Here is a 19,949-nt window from a genome sequence, read left to right on the forward strand (position 1 = left end):
ATTGGAAGCGCCCCACAGAGGACTGTGCGCACCACAGACACTCAGCCATTGCGGGAACAACACCCATCGCCTGAGTTACCATTTACAGACCGGTAACAATTTCTAATATTGCAGACTGTTTGCTACTGTATCTAAAAGGGACATATCTACCCTAAATACCCAGAAGAGCAACTCTTTAACATATTTGTTTGGTACAGATCTTACTTTGCTATTTTATTATCCTATGCCAGGATTATAGTTTTAACTACTATATGCTTAAATATATTGTTAGGTTGCCTTTTAATATGTTTCTTCTCACAAGGGCCCTGTGAGAAGTACCTAATCTTATTCATATTTTATAATAAATATTGATTATTATTGAAGCACGATCCACATATATCCATTTTCATTTACTCACCTAGAAGGTCCGGGCTACATTGTGTATTTTTTGGTTTTCCCTTTTCTAGCAATTAAGGTATAGTTGCTTGCCCAGTTTGACCTCGGTGCGTATTAGTTGTGAGCTGCACATACCTATATAATTTTCTCAGATTTGTAAATTACTTCTATTAAAATTTTTTTTACCCTGCCAGTACTTATTAGCAACTGTATGCTGCAGAGGAAACTCTTTTATTTTTGAATTTCTTTTTTGTGTTGTCCACAGCGCTCTCTGCTGACACCTGATACGTGTGTCAGGAACTGTCCAGAGAAGGAGAAAATCTCCATAGCAAACATTTGCTGCTCTGGACAGTTCCTGACTCGGACAGAGGTGTCAGCAGAGGCAGGGAGCACTGTGGACAAGACAAAAAAAGAAATTCAAAAAGAACAGAATTTCCTCTGTAGCATACAGCTGCTAATAAGTACTGAAAGGATTAAGATTTTTAAATAGAAGTAATTTACAAATCTGTTTAACTTTTTGGCACCAGTTCATTTAAAAAAAAAAAAAAAAAAAAAAAAAAGCTTTCCACCGGAGTACTCCTTTAAGGAAAACAATAGAGTCAGAATAAGAACCTATCGAATTGTGAAAATGTTGAATAATCTCATTGTAGACCCTGATTTATCTAACCAATTTTGAGGGTCCACAATAAAGATAATTACAGTTGTAGATGACCGCCCAGGATTTACAACACATCCATTGTAAGGAGTATTAGTAATAGTGGGGGAGATTTACCAAAACCTGTGCAGAGGGAAAGTTGCCCAGTTGCCCATAGCAACCAATCAGATCTATTCTTTCATTTTAAAGAAGGCCTCTGCAAAATGAAAGAAGCGATCTGATTGGTTGCTATGGGCAACTCAGCAACTTTTTCTTTGCACAGATTTTGATAAATCTCCCCCAGTATCTTTCATTAAAATAATTATGTATTAGAACTGTGTTAGGCTGGGTTCACACCACGTTTTTCAAATGCGGTAACCGTATACGGTTTTCCGCAAAAAAACGTATACGACCGTATCCAAAACCGTATGCATAGAGAATGCATTGTAAACCGTATTCCAAATGTTGTGTACGGTTGCATAAGTTTTTCCTCGGATACGGTTTTGCCGATTTTTCAACCGTAGGCAAAAACGCTTTCGACCACGTTCTTTTAACATTGTTGTCTATGAGAACCGTACACAGAATTTCAGAATACGGTTGCACACGGTTTTTCTAATACGTTTTTGGAGTTGACACATGCGCAGCTCTTTCTAGAATTCATCCCAGACACCCCACTCCCACATTCTTTGGAATTTCAGTAGAACAATAGTAACTTTATTAAATTGCAAAATAAATAAATTCCAACAAAATAGCAAAACCGTTGGCAAAAACTGACGCAAACGAATAGAACCGTACATACGTTTTGGAACCGTATACGGGGAAAAACCGTATACATTTTAATTTGGAGTCATACGGTTGTACACGGTTTCATACGTTTTTTACCATACGTTTTTTAGTGGAAAACCGTATACGGTAACCGTATTTGAAAAACGTGGTGTGAACCCAGCCTTATACAGTATTATTATTGTTACTACATATTAACATGTAACGTGCTGTTACTGTTGCCCAAATGCCATTGGTGAAACATGGGTCCACGTGCCCCTGTCCTGCCACTCCCATTGATTTGCCATACACTGATTAGCCACAGTATTAAAAGAGTAGTCCAGTGCAGAAAAACGTATCCCCTAAGTTTCAGATCGCGGGGGGGGGGGGAGTACCCCCCTGTAATCTTCTGCACATGGCCCTGGCTCGCTGGCCAGATAGTGGGTGTCGACCACTGCACGAAGCGGCGGCCAACACGCCCCCTCAATACAGCACTATGGCCAAGCTGCAGATTGCCGAAGGCAGCACTCCGGCTCTGCCATAGAGTTGTATTGAGGGGGCGTGTCTTCTCACGGGCTGCCGGGTCCCCGTACAGGAGATCGCGGGGTGCCCCAGCGGTCGCCCCCCCGCGATCCGAAACCTATTCCCTATCCTTAGGATAGGGGATACGTTTTGCAGCACTGGACTACGCCTTTAGAGAGACAAGGGGGGAGATTTATTAAAACCCGTGAAGAGGAAGAGTGGTGCAGTTACCCCTGGCTACCAATCAGATTGCTTTGTTCATTACCAGGCGCCTTGTGCATTACCACTTAAAAAAGTTGGCAAAAGTGTGAAGCAAGCCGTTACGGGGCGCAAGCCACCCTTAGGTAGTGGCTGCTACCTAGAGCGAATGGATAATTCGCTTATCAATCCAGCATGTGGATTACCAATCAGAAGAGACAGAACTGCTTCTAAGCCCAGGTTCCAGGAGACGGAGAAATCCAGTCCTGATGCAAGTCAGTGAAGGAGGAAGAAAATAACCCTTAAGAACGCTCTGCTGGTTCCAGCATGAAGTTGAAGCCAAACCAGAAGTATTGTCAAACACTGGATTGGTTTATTAGGTAAAAAAAAACAATAAAAGTTACAGGGATGACGCATTTTGGGGGAGGCACCCCCTTCCTCAGATCAGTATGGGTATAGCAAGTACAGACAGTGTATAAATATGTTTGAAACTGGCACCAATACACACAGGGGGAGGAGCCAGTGGGTGACATCAATGTACTTTGTAATGTCCCCCATTGGCTCTGCCCCCTTTGTGTATTGGCGCCAATTTCAAACAAATTTATACACTGTCTGTACTTGCTATACCCATACTGATCTGAGGAAGGGGGTGTCTCCCCCGAAACACGTCATTCCTGTAACTTTTATTGTTTTTTACTTAATAAACCAATCCAGTGTTTGACAATACTTCTGGTTTGACTACAACTTCTTACTGGAACCAGCAGCACCTTCTTAAGGGTTATTTTCTTCCTCCTTCACTGACCTACTCCCCATAATGCATTCAGTGCAGGTAAGTGGGGCACCTGCACCCTGTCATCCACATGATGTAAAAGAAAGCATGCTTCACCAGTGCAGGCCACGGAGTGGATGACAGGGTGCAGGTGCCCCACTTACCATTGATACTTGGTCTGGTTCTGATACATGCCCAATGTAGGCACTTTTTTGCAGTACACTGCCCCATATGCAACAAGCTACAAAGCACTATGTGTTCTGACCAGTTTTTTTTTAGAATATCCAGCATTACCGTTTTTAGCAGTAGTTTGTTCTACAGTAGCTCTTGTGTGGGATTGGACCTGACAGGTTATGCTTTACTCCCTAAATACATTAATATGTAGTGGTGAGCAGCAGGGGCCATATTCGAATTTGCGATATTTCGCGAACCTATTGATGATTATTCGCCCTATGTTCGCGAAATTCGCATATTCGCTATGTTTCTTACTTTTTTCCATGTGAAAATTTGCATAAAATTTAGCATGTAAAAAAAATATGAATATTCAGCATTACGAATATTCTAACTATTCTATATTCTAAATATTCGCATAAAAATTTGCATGTGAAAAAAAAAACAATATTCATCATTACGAATATATAGCACTATATTCTAAATATTTGCGAAATCGCGAAGTGCCATTATTCGCGATAAAAAAATTAGCATTACGAATATTCGTGCTCAACACTATCATAAGCCTTGAGCACCAATGATCCTGTTTGTCTGTTCATACAGGAAAACCCCACAAGACCACAAGATGCTCGGACACCTTCCGTAGCCGTCACAATCTGGCACCTTTCACAGTCATTCAGATCTTTACACTTTCCCATTTTTCCTGCTTCCTACTGATCATCTTCAAGAACTGACTGTTCACTTGCAGGTTTATTATATTCACCTGTCATTGACTGTAATGTTATGGCTGATCAGCGTACAGTAGATGTCCAAGATGGGAAAAAATCCCTTTAGGGTACATTCCCACACGGCGTATTTGCTGCGTATTTGCTGCTGCGTATTTTATTTTCTCTGTTGAAGTCAATACGCAGCACCAAATACGCAGCAAATACGCAGCAAATACGCAGCAAAATACGCCGTGTGGGAACGTACCCTTAAAGTGAGGAGTTGGAGCAGGAGCGTGCACTCGCAATGTCCTCAAAGGAAGCACCACTGCAAAACTCCAGGACTACCAGTATAAAGAGCAATTCCCAACCAATTTACCTAAAACACATAATAATATTAACCCCTTCAGGGTACTCCTACAAGTAAGAATAACAACTCTTGCCATTGGTGTTGTTCAGAAGACCACTAACCAAGGTTACAAGGAACACCGGATTTCCATTAAACTATGGCTAGTTATTTCTGGCGTAGAGTAATATTACAATATATAATGATTGGGTTTATAGTTTTTTATGGGTATTACTTACCCGCGGGTGCCACGGCTTTCTCTTGTGCTAAAGAAGTGGTGACTAAAAGGAGCAGGGTTACTAGATGCCCTGCAGAAGACATGTTGGAAGAAGGTGTTAGTCAAAAATCTTTGTGTAAAGGTAAGCAAATAATTATATATATATAGCAGCTTGTAGACATGCCCCGTCCTTCATAAGTTTTCATTGTGCCGCACCATGATAGTGACAGATGGCGATTCTCAGTGTATATCGCAGCACAGTTATTGGCACGTTACTGAAACCCACAGCTGCCGGGTTCTCATGGTTTGGTACAAACAGATAACATGTCTATACTTGATAAAGTACAATTCTAATAAAGTGGTGGAAGACAGAGCCATTTAAATAAAAATTCAGACCCTGGCAAAAAAAATGTCATTATTGTTATGTCATTATTTTAATTATTTGTAGTTTTTTCCTCAAGTCGAAAAAAAAATATGGCCTCAAGAAGTATTGCTCCAGATTGCTCCCCTCGGCTTTTATCATGAATAAATTGTAGGAGACTTGGATGGCACTAATGATAAACAATATGCTATCAAGCTGTTCTAGAACTTTGCCGGCTGGAATCTTGTTATGGACTGATTTTTTTTTTTTAATTGTGACCATACATTTTCAAATGTACAGTGGTCCCTCAACATACGATGGTAATCCGTTCCAAATGGACCATCGTTTGTTGAAACCATGTTGAGGGATCAGAGAAACCATATGTTGAGGGATCAGAGCAATGTAAAGTATAGGACAGTGGTCTACAACCTGCGGACCTCCAGATGTTGTAAAACTACAACACCCAGCATGCCCGGACAGCCAACGGCTGTCCGGGCATGCTGGGTGTTGTAGTTTTGCAACACCTGGAGGTCCGCAGGTTGTAGACCACTGTTAGAGGAAGTTGTACTCACCTGTCCCCGCCGCTCCGGACCGTCACCGCTCGTCACCGCTGCCCTGGACGTCGCCCTCCATCGCTGTCGCTGCGTCCCCGGCTGTCCCCGATGCTCCGGCAAGGCCTCTGCTTCCCCGGCATCCTCACCTTCCGTTGCCGCCATCACGTCGCTATGCACGCCGCTCCTATTGGATGACGGGACGGCATGCGGAGCGACGTGATGACGTCGATGGAGAGCGCTGACGATGCAGGGGATCCCAAAGAGGACGCGCCGGAGCCCCGAGGACAGGTAAGTGATCGTCAGCGGACCACATGGGGCACTGTAAACGGCTATCCGGTGGCAACTGAATCAGTCTGCGCTGCCGGATAGCCGTTTATGCGATGGCCCCGACATACAAAAGCATCATATGTTGATGCTGCCTTCAACATGCGATGGCCTCCGAGAGGCCATCGTATGTTGAAATGATCGTATGTCGGGGCCATCGTAGGTCAAGGGGTCACTGTATTAGGATTCAGATTGCTTGCTGTCCATTGAGGTCTTAGAAGTACCTGTGAAGACTCATGCGGCGATCTCAATCTCTGTGCGGCACTGTTGGGTGGGTCATTCGGTTACCCTGGCTGGCTGGCCTATCAGAGAGTTAGAACACCCAGCTAATCAGGTGTGGTACTTGTGTTTCACACTGTCGCATGGTGCCAGATTTAAACGGGCAGCTGCTGGTCACAGCCACCTGTCATTAGAGATTCTACTGCATTTTTGATCCTGTGCTGCTATTGTTGCCTGGATCTATGATCCCTGCCCAGGTTTTATTTATTTATTTATTTATTTATATTTAACAACTCAGATTTTTTCAATTTTATAAACAAGCAAGGAACAACAATAATGTTGCAGAATGCAATAATTAACATAAATTGGTGAGTAACGTTGTCATGCCCCCTCCCATAGACTTGCATTGAGGGGGTGGAGCGTGACATCACACGGGGCAGAGTCATGATGTCACGATACTCCGGCCCCTTGGTCATCACGCTACACACTTGGAGCCTCCAGTGCTGCAGAGAGCTCACAAAGGAGGGTGCGCAATGACAGATTGCAGGGGTCCCCAATGGCGGAACCCCCACAATCATACATCTTATCCTTAAAGGGACTGGAGTACCCCTTTAAGATCTTAGTGGACATAGACTGAAAATACTGTTTGTTATCCCCATTCGGAGCATAGCAACACGCAGTAGAATTTTAACACACCTCCCATTAGCATCCACTTCCTTAGACAGCACCACGCCACCAAAAGTCCTGTTAAGAAGAATCAGGGTACCTGCCTTACCACACACTGCTGGGGCCCCTATTATGTCCCCAACCCAAAGTTTAGACATATGGACCAGATCCTCGGAGGCCAGGGGGGTTTCTTGCAGAAAGACAATATCTGGATGGAGGTGCTTCAAATGACGTAAGATCTGTATTCTTTTATTGGGGGAGTGGATGCCCTTCACGTTCCAGGAGAGGATATGCATGTCTGAAAAGAAAGAGAAGAGAAAGAGGGAAGAAGGGAGAGAAAAAAAAAACACGCAAAAATCAAACACTCACACTACTCAATTGGAAGACAAAGATGTCCGCTAGGGGGAAGGGAAGCGACAAGACCCAAGCAGAAAGCAGGAGCCGCAAGGGCAAGTACAAGGACAAAACAAAAACAGGACTAACAAAAAGGCAAAGGACATACAAACACATAGTGTAGTACAGGCACTCAGGGAGCGCCTTCACATCGTGTTACTGACTTCACTTTTTTCTACTAAGCCAGCAAAGCATTCATATCAACATTAAGGGCCACAGTGGTGACCCACTAGCAGGGGCAAGCAGAAGAAACATCCATGTCTCATCCAGCCCATCAAACAAACAGGTATTATATAACCCCCCTCTGGCTAGTATGGAGAACAGTCCCCAACAGTCAGCCTCAGATCATCCAAATGGTAGGAGCATAACAAGGCAACAGTGAACACAGCACCCCGTAGAGTCCATCAAAGGCACTCCCATAGAATCATGGATGGGTAAGAACATCAAACAGGGTCCGTCTGGGGCATCACGCGGAGAACACATCCGTCCAGATGAAGGAGATAAAGGGTCGTCTCTAGCCGGGCGAGGGCCGTTATATGTGCGGACAGATCTAGCCGGGCTATGCATAGCCACCTCCGCTGGTGTAGGGCTATAAAACACTGAAGAAGTGCCATCTTCATGGTAAATGCGCAGCAAGGCAGGGTACTGAAGTTGGAATTTGACCTTGCGGCAAAATAGTTTGGTGTACAACCCGTTGAAACCCCTGCATCGCTTGGCAACTGGTGTTACGCCGAGCGCTCCGGGTCCCCGCTCCTCCCCGGAGCGCTCGCTTCACTCCCTCCGCTGCAGCGCTCCGGTCACGTCCTCTGACCCGGGGCGCTGCGATCCCGCTGCCAGCCGGGATGCGATTCGCGATGCGGGTAGCGCCCGCTCGCGATGCGCACCCCGGCTCCCCTACCTGACTCGCTCCCCGTCTGTTCTGTCCCGGCGCGCGCGGCCCCGCTCCCTAGGGCGCGCGCGCGCCGGGTCTCTGCGATTTAAAGGGCCACTGCGCCGCTGATTGGCGCAGTGGTTCCAATTAGGGTTTTCACCTGTGCACTTCCCTATATTACCTCACTTCCCTTGCACTCCCTTGCCGGATCTTGTTGCCTTAGTGCCAGTGAAAGCGTTCCTTGTGTGTTCCTTGCCTGTGTTTCCAGACCTTCTGCCGTTGCCCCTGACTACGATCCTTGCTGCCTGCCCCGACCTTCTGCTACGTCCGACCTTGCTTCTGCCTACTCCCTTGTACCGCGCCTATCTTCAGCAGCCAGAGAGGTGAGCCGTTGCTAGTGGATACGACCTGGTCACTACCGCCGCAGCAAGACCAACCCGCTTTGCGGCGGGCTCTGGTGAAAACCAGTAGTGGCTTAGAACCGGTCCACTAGCACGGTCCACGCCAATCCCTCTCTGGCACAGAGGATCCACTACCTGCCAGCCGGCATCGTGACAGTAGATCCGGCCATGGATCCCGCTGAAGTTCCTCTGCCAGTTGTCGCTGACCTCACCACGGTGGTCGCCCAGCAGTCACAACAGATAGCGCAACAAGGCCAACAGCTGTCTCAACTGACCGTTATGCTACAACAGTTGCTACCACAGCTTCAGCAGTCATCTCCTCCGCCAGCTCCTGCACCTCCTCCGCAGCGAGTGGCCGCTCCTGGGATACGCTTATCCTTGCCGGATAAATTTGATGGGGACTCTAAGTTTTGCCGTGGCTTTCTTTCCCAATGTTCCCTGCATCTGGAGATGATGTCGGACCTGTTTCCCACTGAAAGGTCTAAGGTGGCTTTCGTAGTCAGTCTTCTGTCCGGAAAAGCCCTGTCATGGGCCACACCGCTCTGGGACCGCAATGACCCCGTCACTGCCTCTGTACACTCCTTCTTCTCGGAAATCCGAAGTGTCTTTGAGGAACCTGCCCGAGCCTCTTCTGCTGAGACTGCCCTGTTGAACCTGGTCCAGGGTAATTCTTCCGTTGGCGAGTATGCCGTACAATTCCGTACACTTGCTTCAGAATTGTCCTGGAATAATGAGGCCCTCTGCGCGACCTTCAAAAAAGGCCTATCCAGCAACATTAAAGATGTTCTGGCCGCACGAGAAATTCCTGCTAATCTACATGAACTTATTCACCTAGCCACTCGCATTGACATGCGTTTTTCTGAAAGGCGTCAGGAACTCCGCCAAGATATGGACTCTGTTCGCACGAGGCGTTTCGTCTCCTCGGCTCCTCTCTCCTCTGGTCCCCTGCAATCTGTTCCTGTGCCTCCCGCCGTGGAGGCTATGCAGGTCGACCGGTCTCGCCTGACACCTCAAGAGAGGACACGACGCCGTATGGAGAACCTCTGCCTGTACTGTGCTAGTACCGAACACTTCCTGAGGGATTGTCCTATCCGTCCTCCCCGCCTGGAAAGACGTACGCTGACTCCGCACAAAGGTGAGACAGTCCTTGATGTCTACTCTGCTTCTCCACGTCTTACTGTGCCTGTGCGGATGTCTGCCTCTGCCTTCTCCTTCTCTACAGTGGCCTTCTTGGACTCTGGATCTGCAGGAAATTTTATTTTGGCCTCTCTCGTCAACAGGTTCAACATCCCGGTGACCAGTCTCGCCAGACCCCTCTACATCAATTGTGTAAATAATGAAAGATTGGACTGTACCATACGTTTCCGCACGGAGCCCCTTCTTATGAGCATCGGATCTCATCATGAGAGGATTGAACTTTTGGTCCTCCCCAATTGCACCTCGGAGATTCTCCTTGGACTTCCCTGGCTTCAACTTCATTCCCCAACCCTGGATTGGTCCACTGGGGAGATCAAGAGTTGGGGGTCCTCTTGTTCCAAGAACTGTCTAAAACCGGTTCCCAGTAACCCTTGCCGTAACTCTGTGGTTCCTCCAGTAACCGGTCTCCCTAAGGCCTATATGGACTTCGCGGATGTTTTCTGCAAAAAACAAGCTGAGACTCTACCTCCTCACAGGCCTTATGATTGCCCTATCGACCTCCTCCCGGGTACTACTCCACCCCGGGGCAGAATTTATCCTCTCTCTGCCCCAGAGACTCTTGCCATGTCCGAATACGTCCAGGAGAATCTAAAAAAGGGCTTTATCCGTAAATCCTCCTCTCCTGCCGGAGCCGGATTTTTCTTTGTGTCCAAAAAAGATGGCTCCCTACGTCCTTGCATTGACTACCGCGGTCTTAATAAAATCACGGTTAAGAACCGCTACCCCTTACCCCTCATCTCTGAACTCTTTGATCGCCTCCAAGGTGCCCACATCTTCACTAAATTGGACTTAAGAGGCGCCTATAACCTCATCCGCATCAGAGAGGGGGACGAGTGGAAAACGGCATTTAACACCAGAGATGGACACTTTGAGTATCTGGTCATGCCCTTTGGACTGTGCAATGCCCCTGCCGTCTTCCAAGACTTTGTCAATGAAATTTTTCGTGATCTGTTATACTCTTGTGTTGTTGTATATCTGGACGATATCCTAATTTTTTCTGCCAATCTAGAAGAACACCGCCAGCATGTCCGTATGGTTCTTCAGAGACTTCGTGACAACCAACTCTATGCCAAAATTGAGAAATGTCTGTTTGAATGCCAATCTCTTCCTTTTCTAGGATATTTGGTCTCTGGCCAGGGACTACAGATGGATCCAGACAAACTCTCTGCCGTCTTAGATTGGCCACGCCCCTCCGGACTCCGTGCTATCCAACGCTTTTTGGGGTTCGCCAATTATTACAGGCAATTTATTCCACATTTTTCTACCATTGTGGCTCCTATCGTGGCTTTAACCAAAAAAAATGCTGATCCCAAGTCCTGGCCTCCTCAAGCAGAAGACTCCTTTAAACGACTCAAGTCTGCCTTTTCTTCGGCTCCCGTGCTCTCCAGACCTGACCCTTCCAAACCCTTCCTATTGGAGGTTGATGCCTCCTCAGTGGGAGCTGGAGCTGTTCTTCTACAAAAAAATTCTTCCGGGCATGCTGTCACTTGTGGTTTTTTCTCTAGGACCTTCTCTCCAGCGGAGAGGAACTACTCCATCGGGGATCGAGAGCTTCTAGCCATTAAATTAGCACTTGAGGAATGGAGGCATCTGCTGGAGGGATCAAGATTTCCTGTTATTATCTACACCGACCACAAGAACCTCTCCTACCTCCAGTCTGCCCAACGGCTGAATCCTCGCCAGGCCCGGTGGTCTCTGTTCTTTGCCCGATTTAATTTTGAGATTCACTTTCGTCCTGCCGATAAGAACATTAGGGCCGATGCTCTCTCTCGTTCCTCGGATGCCTCAGAAGTTGATCTCCCTCCGCAACACATCATTCCACCTGACTGCCTGATCTCCACTTCTCCTGCCTCCATCAGGCAGACTCCTCCAGGAAAGACCTTTGTTTCTCCACGCCAACGCCTCGGAATCCTCAAATGGGGTCACTCCTCCCATCTCGCAGGTCATGCGGGCATCAAGAAATCTGTGCAACTCATCTCCCGCTTCTATTGGTGGCCGACTCTGGAGACGGATGTTGGGGACTTTGTGCGAGCCTGCACTATCTGTGCCCGGGATAAGACTCCTCGCCAGAAGCCCGCTGGTTTTCTTCATCCTCTGCCTGTCCCCGAACAGCCTTGGTCTCTGATTGGTATGGATTTTATTACTGATTTACCCCCTTCCCGTGGCAACACCGTTATTTGGGTAGTCGTTGATCGATTCTCCAAAATGGCACATTTCATCCCTCTTCCTGGTCTTCCTTCTGCGCCTCAGTTGGCTAAACAATTTTTTGTACACATTTTTCGTCTTCACGGGTTGCCTACGCAGATTGTCTCGGATAGAGGGGTCCAATTCGTGTCTAAATTCTGGAGGGCTCTCTGTAAACAACTCAAGATTAAATTAAATTTTTCCTCTGCATATCATCCCCAGTCCAATGGACAAGTAGAAAGAATTAACCAGATCCTGGGTGATTATTTGCGACATTTTGTTTCCTCCCGCCAGGATGACTGGGCAGATCTCCTTCCATGGGCCGAATTCTCGTATAACTTCAGGGTCTCTGAATCTTCCTCCAAATCCCCATTTTTCGTGGTGTACGGCCGTCACCCTCTTCCCCCCCTCCCTACCCCCTTGCCCTCTGGTCTGCCCGCTGTGGATGAAATTTCTCGTGACCTTTCCATTATATGGAGAGAGACCCAAAATTCTCTCTTACAGGCTTCTTCACGCATGAAGAGGTTCGCGGATAAGAAAAGAAGAGCTCCCCCCGTTTTTTCCCCTGGAGACAAGGTATGGCTCTCCGCTAAATATGTCCGCTTCCGTGTCCCTAGCTACAAGTTGGGACCACGCTATCTTGGTCCTTTCAAAATTTTGTGTCAAATTAATCCTGTCTCTTATAAACTTCTTCTTCCTCCTTCTCTTCGTATCCCTAATGCCTTTCACGTCTCTCTTCTCAAACCACTCATCCTCAACCGTTTTTCTCCCAAATCTGTTCCTCCCACTCCTGTTTCCGGCTCCTCGGACGTCTTCTCGGTCAAGGAAATTTTGGCTGCCAAAAAGGTCAGAGGGAAAAATTTTTTTTTAGTAGACTGGGAGGGTTGTGGTCCTGAAGAGAGATCCTGGGAACCTGAGGACAACATCCTTGACAAAAGTCTGCTCCTCAGGTTCTCAGGCTCCAAGAAGAGGGGGAGACCCAAGGGGGGGGGTACTGTTACGCCGAGCGCTCCGGGTCCCCGCTCCTCCCCGGAGCGCTCGCTTCACTCCCTCCGCTGCAGCGCTCCGGTCACGTCCTCTGACCCGGGGCGCTGCGATCCCGCTGCCAGCCGGGATGCGATTCGCGATGCGGGTAGCGCCCGCTCGCGATGCGCACCCCGGCTCCCCTACCTGACTCGCTCCCCGTCTGTTCTGTCCCGGCGCGCGCGGCCCCGCTCCCTAGGGCGCGCGCGCGCCGGGTCTCTGCGATTTAAAGGGCCACTGCGCCGCTGATTGGCGCAGTGGTTCCAATTAGGGTTTTCACCTGTGCACTTCCCTATATTACCTCACTTCCCTTGCACTCCCTTGCCGGATCTTGTTGCCTTAGTGCCAGTGAAAGCGTTCCTTGTGTGTTCCTTGCCTGTGTTTCCAGACCTTCTGCCGTTGCCCCTGACTACGATCCTTGCTGCCTGCCCCGACCTTCTGCTACGTCCGACCTTGCTTCTGCCTACTCCCTTGTACCGCGCCTATCTTCAGCAGCCAGAGAGGTGAGCCGTTGCTAGTGGATACGACCTGGTCACTACCGCCGCAGCAAGACCAACCCGCTTTGCGGCGGGCTCTGGTGAAAACCAGTAGTGGCTTAGAACCGGTCCACTAGCACGGTCCACGCCAATCCCTCTCTGGCACAGAGGATCCACTACCTGCCAGCCGGCATCGTGACAACTGGTTCCGAGAAGTCCAGGAAAAGTAAAACCTGACAGTCCCTGAGAATGAGAGGAGCATTGTGTCTCCGAAAGGCCTGGCGGTCATTGAATTTTAGCAGCTTGAAAATGACCTGGCGTGGTCGGTTCCGCTGTGAAGACTGTGAAAGTTCCGCATTGGTATCACAAATTCCAGGATTTGGCCCTAGCCTATGCGCCCTCTCCACCCTACAATAGTGATCCAGGCCCAGGGCATCAGGCAATTCCATTTCACAAATCCGCTGAAGATCAATTGCTTTCACCTTTTCCGAGAGCCCAACAATAAGTAAGTTATTCCGCCTGGATCTGTTCTCCAGGTTGTCCAGTTTAGCCCACAAGTCCACATTTTCCTGTTGAAGAGCAATCCCCTTTCAAGGGATTTAACATAATTTTGGATTATAGCAGCTGTAGCGTTAGTTTGCGCCAAATCAGCCCGCAACTTATCAAAGGATGCCTGCAGCGTCGCCTCCAAGGACTGTTGTATATCAGGTACTATGCGTGCCATCACCTCCGCTGCCAGAGATTTTAAAACAAAAAGAGGGGAAGTGGCTGAGAGGGCATGAGTTATGTCTGTATATGCAGGAACACTTGGGAGCAGGCAGAGTAAGGCATGAGCGCTGGGAGGAAGAGGAGGCAGGAAGGTCCCCTGGGTTATGGGTGGCCTGCAGTGTTCCCAGCAGGGAGAGGGAATTCACTCCAGGTGCCACACTGTTTGGGGGAGGCAGGGGGAGAGAGGAGATCATAGGCTGCACTGCATGCTGTTGCTGCCCGTGCTGCGCTGCCGCCGCCATCTTGGGCTCAGCCTCGGGGAGCGCTCTGTGCAGAGTTGAAGATTTCTGACTGCTCTGCAGAAGAAATTGCTCCATACAAGAGCGGGGTAACTGCCCGCAGGTCCGGGGAGCGCCGAGCCTCCAGGGGATTCACTTGCCGGTCAGCGAGTAAGCGGTGAGTAGCCAGGAGGTGTGGGAGCTCGCTTAGCTGCGACCATGCATGGCAGGGTAGGAACAGAGTAACTGATCCCTGCCTATTTCTGTGAGTTATCTATCCTGATGCTTTTTCCTTGGTCTACCTGTATGTTTTACTTTTACAACTTTCCGATTATACATGCACAAAATTTTACATACTGCTGACTGGGAACAACCAACATCTTATTCAACGCTAAGTGTTACTTATCATTTATATTGATAAAATAAACAGCTCTCTTGTTGGGGCATTTTTTTCTTTCAAATAACCACGTCTATAGCTTGACAAGATCTGTAAACACTTCCCTTTATAAATGCAGAACAATTAGTTGTTTTTTTTTTGCCAGTATTTTGTTTTAGAAATGCAAGAGAAACTTTAAGAGGATTTCATATTAGTTTCTCAACATTGAGCAATCCCCAAATCTTTCTTCTACTTGATCTAAAAAAAATTATAATAATATGCCATTCATAAAATAATCTCCCTTCATTTGTTTGAGGATTGTTGTATGAAGCCAGAAGTAAATAATCTACCATAGGTGAGCATCCGATAAGGGTGGGGAGTCCATTTTTTTTCCAGGAAGTGTATACTGTTATTTCTCAATGAGACCTTGACCATAGAAAGATTGATGTTTTTCTCAGCTGAATTCTGCCAAACCTTGGTGTAGTATTTACTTATGGCTTGTCACGTACACTGTGACATACAACAGGACAAAGTTTTTTTTTCTGAAGATCAAAACAAGGAGCTGAAGTTCATGTTTGGTTTTTACATCCTCTAAACCTTTGTTACTCTAAATATGGAGACTTGGGGATGCAACCGGACTGTCACTAACCAAAGTGAGACATCGTGTATAAGGGATCCTTCCATTTTTCACCAGGCACCCCTGCAAAGAGGTTTGGGTTCATCTGTTGTAATTGGCAGGCCAAGGTCTTCACAGTAGTCACTAGTTGGCAGTGGAGATAAGAATGATATGTATACAGGTGGATCTGTTGGTCAGAACAAGATAACTAACGAGAAGTGAAGGAGCACGTCTGGGTTCAGGTCAAGAGTCAAAGCCAAATACTTGGAGAACATCAATCCAAATTTCCAGTATCCAGTATGTCACGGTGACATTGTACTCATAGATGCCATTAGGGATGGCTCACTATATTTGCCAAAAATGCATAAAGCCTAGTGTGAACGGTAACCGGTATGCTAACTACTGAGGAAGAGACCAGTACCTCTACCATCATTAGAAAACAGACCACAAACCATACTGGGAATATCCGCCTGATCTCGCTCGTATACCACTTAAATCGTAACCTTTTGCATGTAGGGAGTAACAAAGAAGGACCATCCGAAGGTCCTATACAGCGCTGCAAATCAGAATGAAAATATGGCATTTTTGCTTAAAAAAAAGTGATATTCTCAGCATGCTGTGCATTGGTGTCGCTAGGGGGGGTCATGACCCCCCTAGATTAGGCCGTGCCCCCCTTGTGCCCCCCCAATTTGATATAAATAGGGATGTCCCGATACCGATACTATCAGTATCGAGGCCTATACTATCCATTTGCATGGTATTGGGGACTCGTTTAATGTCCCCGATACCATGTCTGATATCCGCTGCCACTCCGCTGCCCTGTTCTCCCATCCTCCCGTCCGCATCATAGTGTTCCATGGAGGAGCATGTGACACACACGTCACTCCACCTCCTCCACTGCGCCCAGCGTAACGCTACCAAGGAAGCAGAGTGATGTATATGTCACATGCTCCTCCACAGGACACCATGATGCGGTCGGGAGAACGGGGCAGTGGAGCAGCAGCACCCGATTGAGGGCAGCCGCAGGTGAGCTGTCTGCAAGGAGGGGGGCTGCTACTAATGTCTACAGGGGGGCCTGCTGTCTACGGGAGGGGGGGGGCTACTGCTGTCTACAGGGGGGCCTCTGCTGTCAACAGGGGGGCTGCTGCTGTCTACAGGGGGGCTGCTGCTGTCTAAAGGGGGGCCCTGCTGTCTTACAAAATCCCTCTGTCCTTTTTATTTGTGTCCAGTATATGAACAGTGAATTTTTTTATTGTGTTTAGAATGCAATTTTCCTATTCAGATATAATATTTGGTGCAGTGCTATGGCCGGCCTTGCATAATGATGATTTAACGTGCAGTGTAACTTCATCATTAAAATACGCCCTGGTTTTGAAGCCACAGCAAAAAAGCCCTGACAACTACTTATTTGGTCAACCTTGGGGATGAGGGGATGAACTTTAGAATACCTAGTATTTTTATTTTTTGTAGGTTTTGCTTTTCTATTTGAAATTGAAATCTGGTTTGTAGGGGAATGTCCTGTGGTTGCAGTTTAGGTGCTCATGATCTTTAGAGTTACCAAGATATAAATGCTAACATGTCAGTGAATATTCAAACCTGGAATAATCTAATCTAGATGTGAAAACTGCAGTAAAATGGCATAATCTGCCTTGATTGTTTTTTTTTTTTTTTTCTACATAAAATGCAAAATTCTTCAACATAGAGATTTTGTTAATCACCCCTAATTTGCTAAGAATTGTGCAATTTACTGTTAAGTGAATAAACCTGCTTCTTCTGTTTGGTTTGCACAGAGCTAATTCTTTATAAAACAAGTGTGTTTATGTACAGTACAGACCAAAAGTTTGGACACCTTCTCATTCAGAGTTTTCTTTATTTTCATGACTATGAAAATTGTAGATTCACACTGAAGGCATCAAAACTATGAATTAACAAATGTGGAATTAGATCCATAACAAAAAAGTGTGAAAATATGTCATATTGTAGGTTCTGGCCACCTTTTGCTTTGATTACTGCTTTGCACACTCTTGGCATTCTCTTGATTATCTTCAAGAGGTAGTCACCTGAAATGGTCTTCCAACAGTCTTGAAGGAGTTCCCAGAGATGCTTAGCACTTGTTGGCCCTTTTTTCCTTCACTCTGCGGTCCAGCTCACCCCAAACCATCTCGATTGGGTTCAGGTCCGGTGACTGTGGAGGCCAGGTCATCTGGCGCAGCACCCCATCACTCTCCTTCTTGGTCAAATAGCCCTTACACAGCCTGGAGGTGTGTTTGGGGTCATTGTCCTGTTGAAAAATAAATGATGGTCCAACTAAACGCAAACCGGATGGAATAGCAGCCGCTGCAAGATGCTGTAGTAGACATGCTGGTTCAGTATGCCTTCGATTTTGAATAAATCCCCAACAGTATCACCAGCAAAGCACCCCCCCCCCCCCAACACCATCACACCTCCTCCTCCACACAAGCACACCTGTGAAGTGAAAACCATTTCAGGTGACTTCTCTTGAAGCTCAACACTTTCCACCTAGAATGACTGCACTTGAGAACACTTTCCACCTAGAATTTGACATATTTTCAGTTGTTTCACACTTTTTTGTTATGTATATAATTCCACATGTGTTAATTCATAGTGAATCTTCAATGTGAATCTATAATTTTCATGGTCATGAAAATAAAGGAAACTCTGAATGAGAAGGTGTGTCTAAACTTTTGGTCTGTATGTCTGTGTGTGTGTGTGTTTGACGTCGAGTGTGTGTATATATATATATATATATATATATATATATATATATATATATGTATATATATTTACACACATACACAAGTGTATATGTACATATGTATGTGATGTGTGTATATGTGTAAATATATATACATACACAATGGCCCTCCTTTACTAACATGATTCCAACTCTTTTTGTCAGGTTTTGCACCTACATTCTCTCACACGTTGCGACAGAATGTGCGACAGAAAAAACACGACAGAATCTGAATCACTCAAAGTAAAAAAAGACCCTACAAAATAGGCATTGTTTTCGGGAAAAGGCTTGTCTTCCCTACATTGCAGCCAAAATCACTAATCTTTTCCTAAAACCACTCTGAAATTCATGTGAATTATCCGGGAAGAAAACCCAACACTTTAAAGCATGTATAAAGTTTCAGAAAGCGGAGTCAATTCTCTGGCTGTTTGCTCCTTTGCCTCCCTCGCTTTTTTCAAGCAATTCTTACTTGTAATTTTTAATTTTTTTTGCACAATTACATTTTTAAGTAAGGTTTTAGCTTTATTAACACTTTTTTCCCCCTATCATTTCAGTAATGATGGTGATTAAAAAAAATATTAATAATAAAAAATAAAAATATATATACTCATTTAATACATCTATCTATATGTGTCTACCTCCTTCCTCAGGTCCGAGTTACAGTGTGTGGATACAGTACTTTATATATACATATTTCCATGAATACATTAAACATTTGAAGTTTGCCGGGTCTGAATGCCATTGGAGGCTGAGTATGACGTCATCCTCCAAGGTCTATTGGTGGTGTATAGGAATGAATGGGCTAGATCTCTAACATTGTGATTTTTTTACCCATTGAACTCAACAGGCCCATTGTGGTCTATGGAGATCTTACGGCAAACGGGGAAGAAAGCTAAACAGCCAAGTCCTGGTAGTAATGTGGATGGGTTCAATTCCTGGGTTGATATACAGTGTTGGGATTATACTTTAATTAGGATAGACATATATGGGACAATAGATAGTTAAGAAAGTGTTTGAACCGTGTGAACTAGGTCAATTGGATGCCATAAAGGGGCAACTAGGTTAATTGAAACAGTAGGTAATGTGTGGTATCCAATTGAACTAGTTCCCACGGTTCAAAAAATAAAGTCTATCCTAATTAAAGTATAATCCCAACGAGGGGGCGTGGCCTGGACGCGCATGGCGGGGGTCGCATAATCCCTGTGCCCCGCTAGTCTCCGGCAATAGAGCGGCTCAACCCGGCTCATCTCTGCTAATTTAACTACCCCCGAGTTTGCTAACTCCTGCTGCACCGGGTGTGCGATGGCTTGGACAAAAAAAGCCAAGAAGAGAGCCCCCTGAAGCTTACATAATTCTTCCCGGCAGCTGACCTACAAGATGGCGCGGGCGGCCTGCCAGCTGCGAGCGCAGGAACATCTCCGAGAGCCGGGAACTCCCCTACCTCTGTGGGCTCCGGTCTTCCACGCGGACCTTCCTCCCCGGGCTCAGCTAGCTCGGTTTCTGGCGGCTCTACCCATCACTCTCCTCCGGCTTCCCCTGGAGTTACCTACTCTTCTCCTCAGCATACCTCTGTACCTGCTGGCGGATCTCCAGCTGGCCCTTCCTCGCCGCTCACGGAGGCCGCGTTAATGGCAGTCGCAGCGGACCTCATATCCACCATCCAAAAGAAAATATGTGCTGCCGTCTCCAGTCTCCAAAAGGAGCTCCACTTGCTCGGATCCCGCACTTCCCATGTGGAGAACAAAATGGGGGAACTTACCTCGGCCCACAATGCTGTAGTGGACAGAGTTTCCTCCCTCGAAGATGAGATTGCTGCTATTAGATCCAAAATGGCGGACATGGAGGATCG

General features: G+C 46.7%; 1 protein-coding gene across 3 annotated transcripts in view; it reads right to left on the minus strand.

The window, feature by feature from the left end:
* CUZD1 (CUB and zona pellucida like domains 1) overlaps positions 1-19,949 on the minus strand; it is a 69,478-nt gene that overhangs the window by 20,881 nt on the left and 28,648 nt on the right. For 2 of the 3 annotated variants that reach the window (XM_056529116.1, XM_056529115.1), the window contains exons 3-4: positions 6,923-7,120; positions 4,721-4,789 (exon numbers count right to left, since the gene is read on the minus strand). In XM_056529116.1, coding sequence (XP_056385091.1) covers positions 4,721-4,789; positions 6,923-7,118 — 265 coding nt within the window. In that variant the 5' untranslated portion in view covers positions 7,119-7,120. Of the gene's footprint in view, positions 1-1,074; positions 1,157-4,720; positions 4,790-6,922; positions 7,121-19,949 lie in introns of those variants that run through there. The other variant, XM_056529117.1, reaches the window with a different exon arrangement.

This window comes from Hyla sarda, chromosome 7 (assembly GCF_029499605.1).
Source record: "Hyla sarda isolate aHylSar1 chromosome 7, aHylSar1.hap1, whole genome shotgun sequence".
Taxonomy (NCBI): Eukaryota; Metazoa; Chordata; class Amphibia; order Anura; family Hylidae; genus Hyla; species Hyla sarda.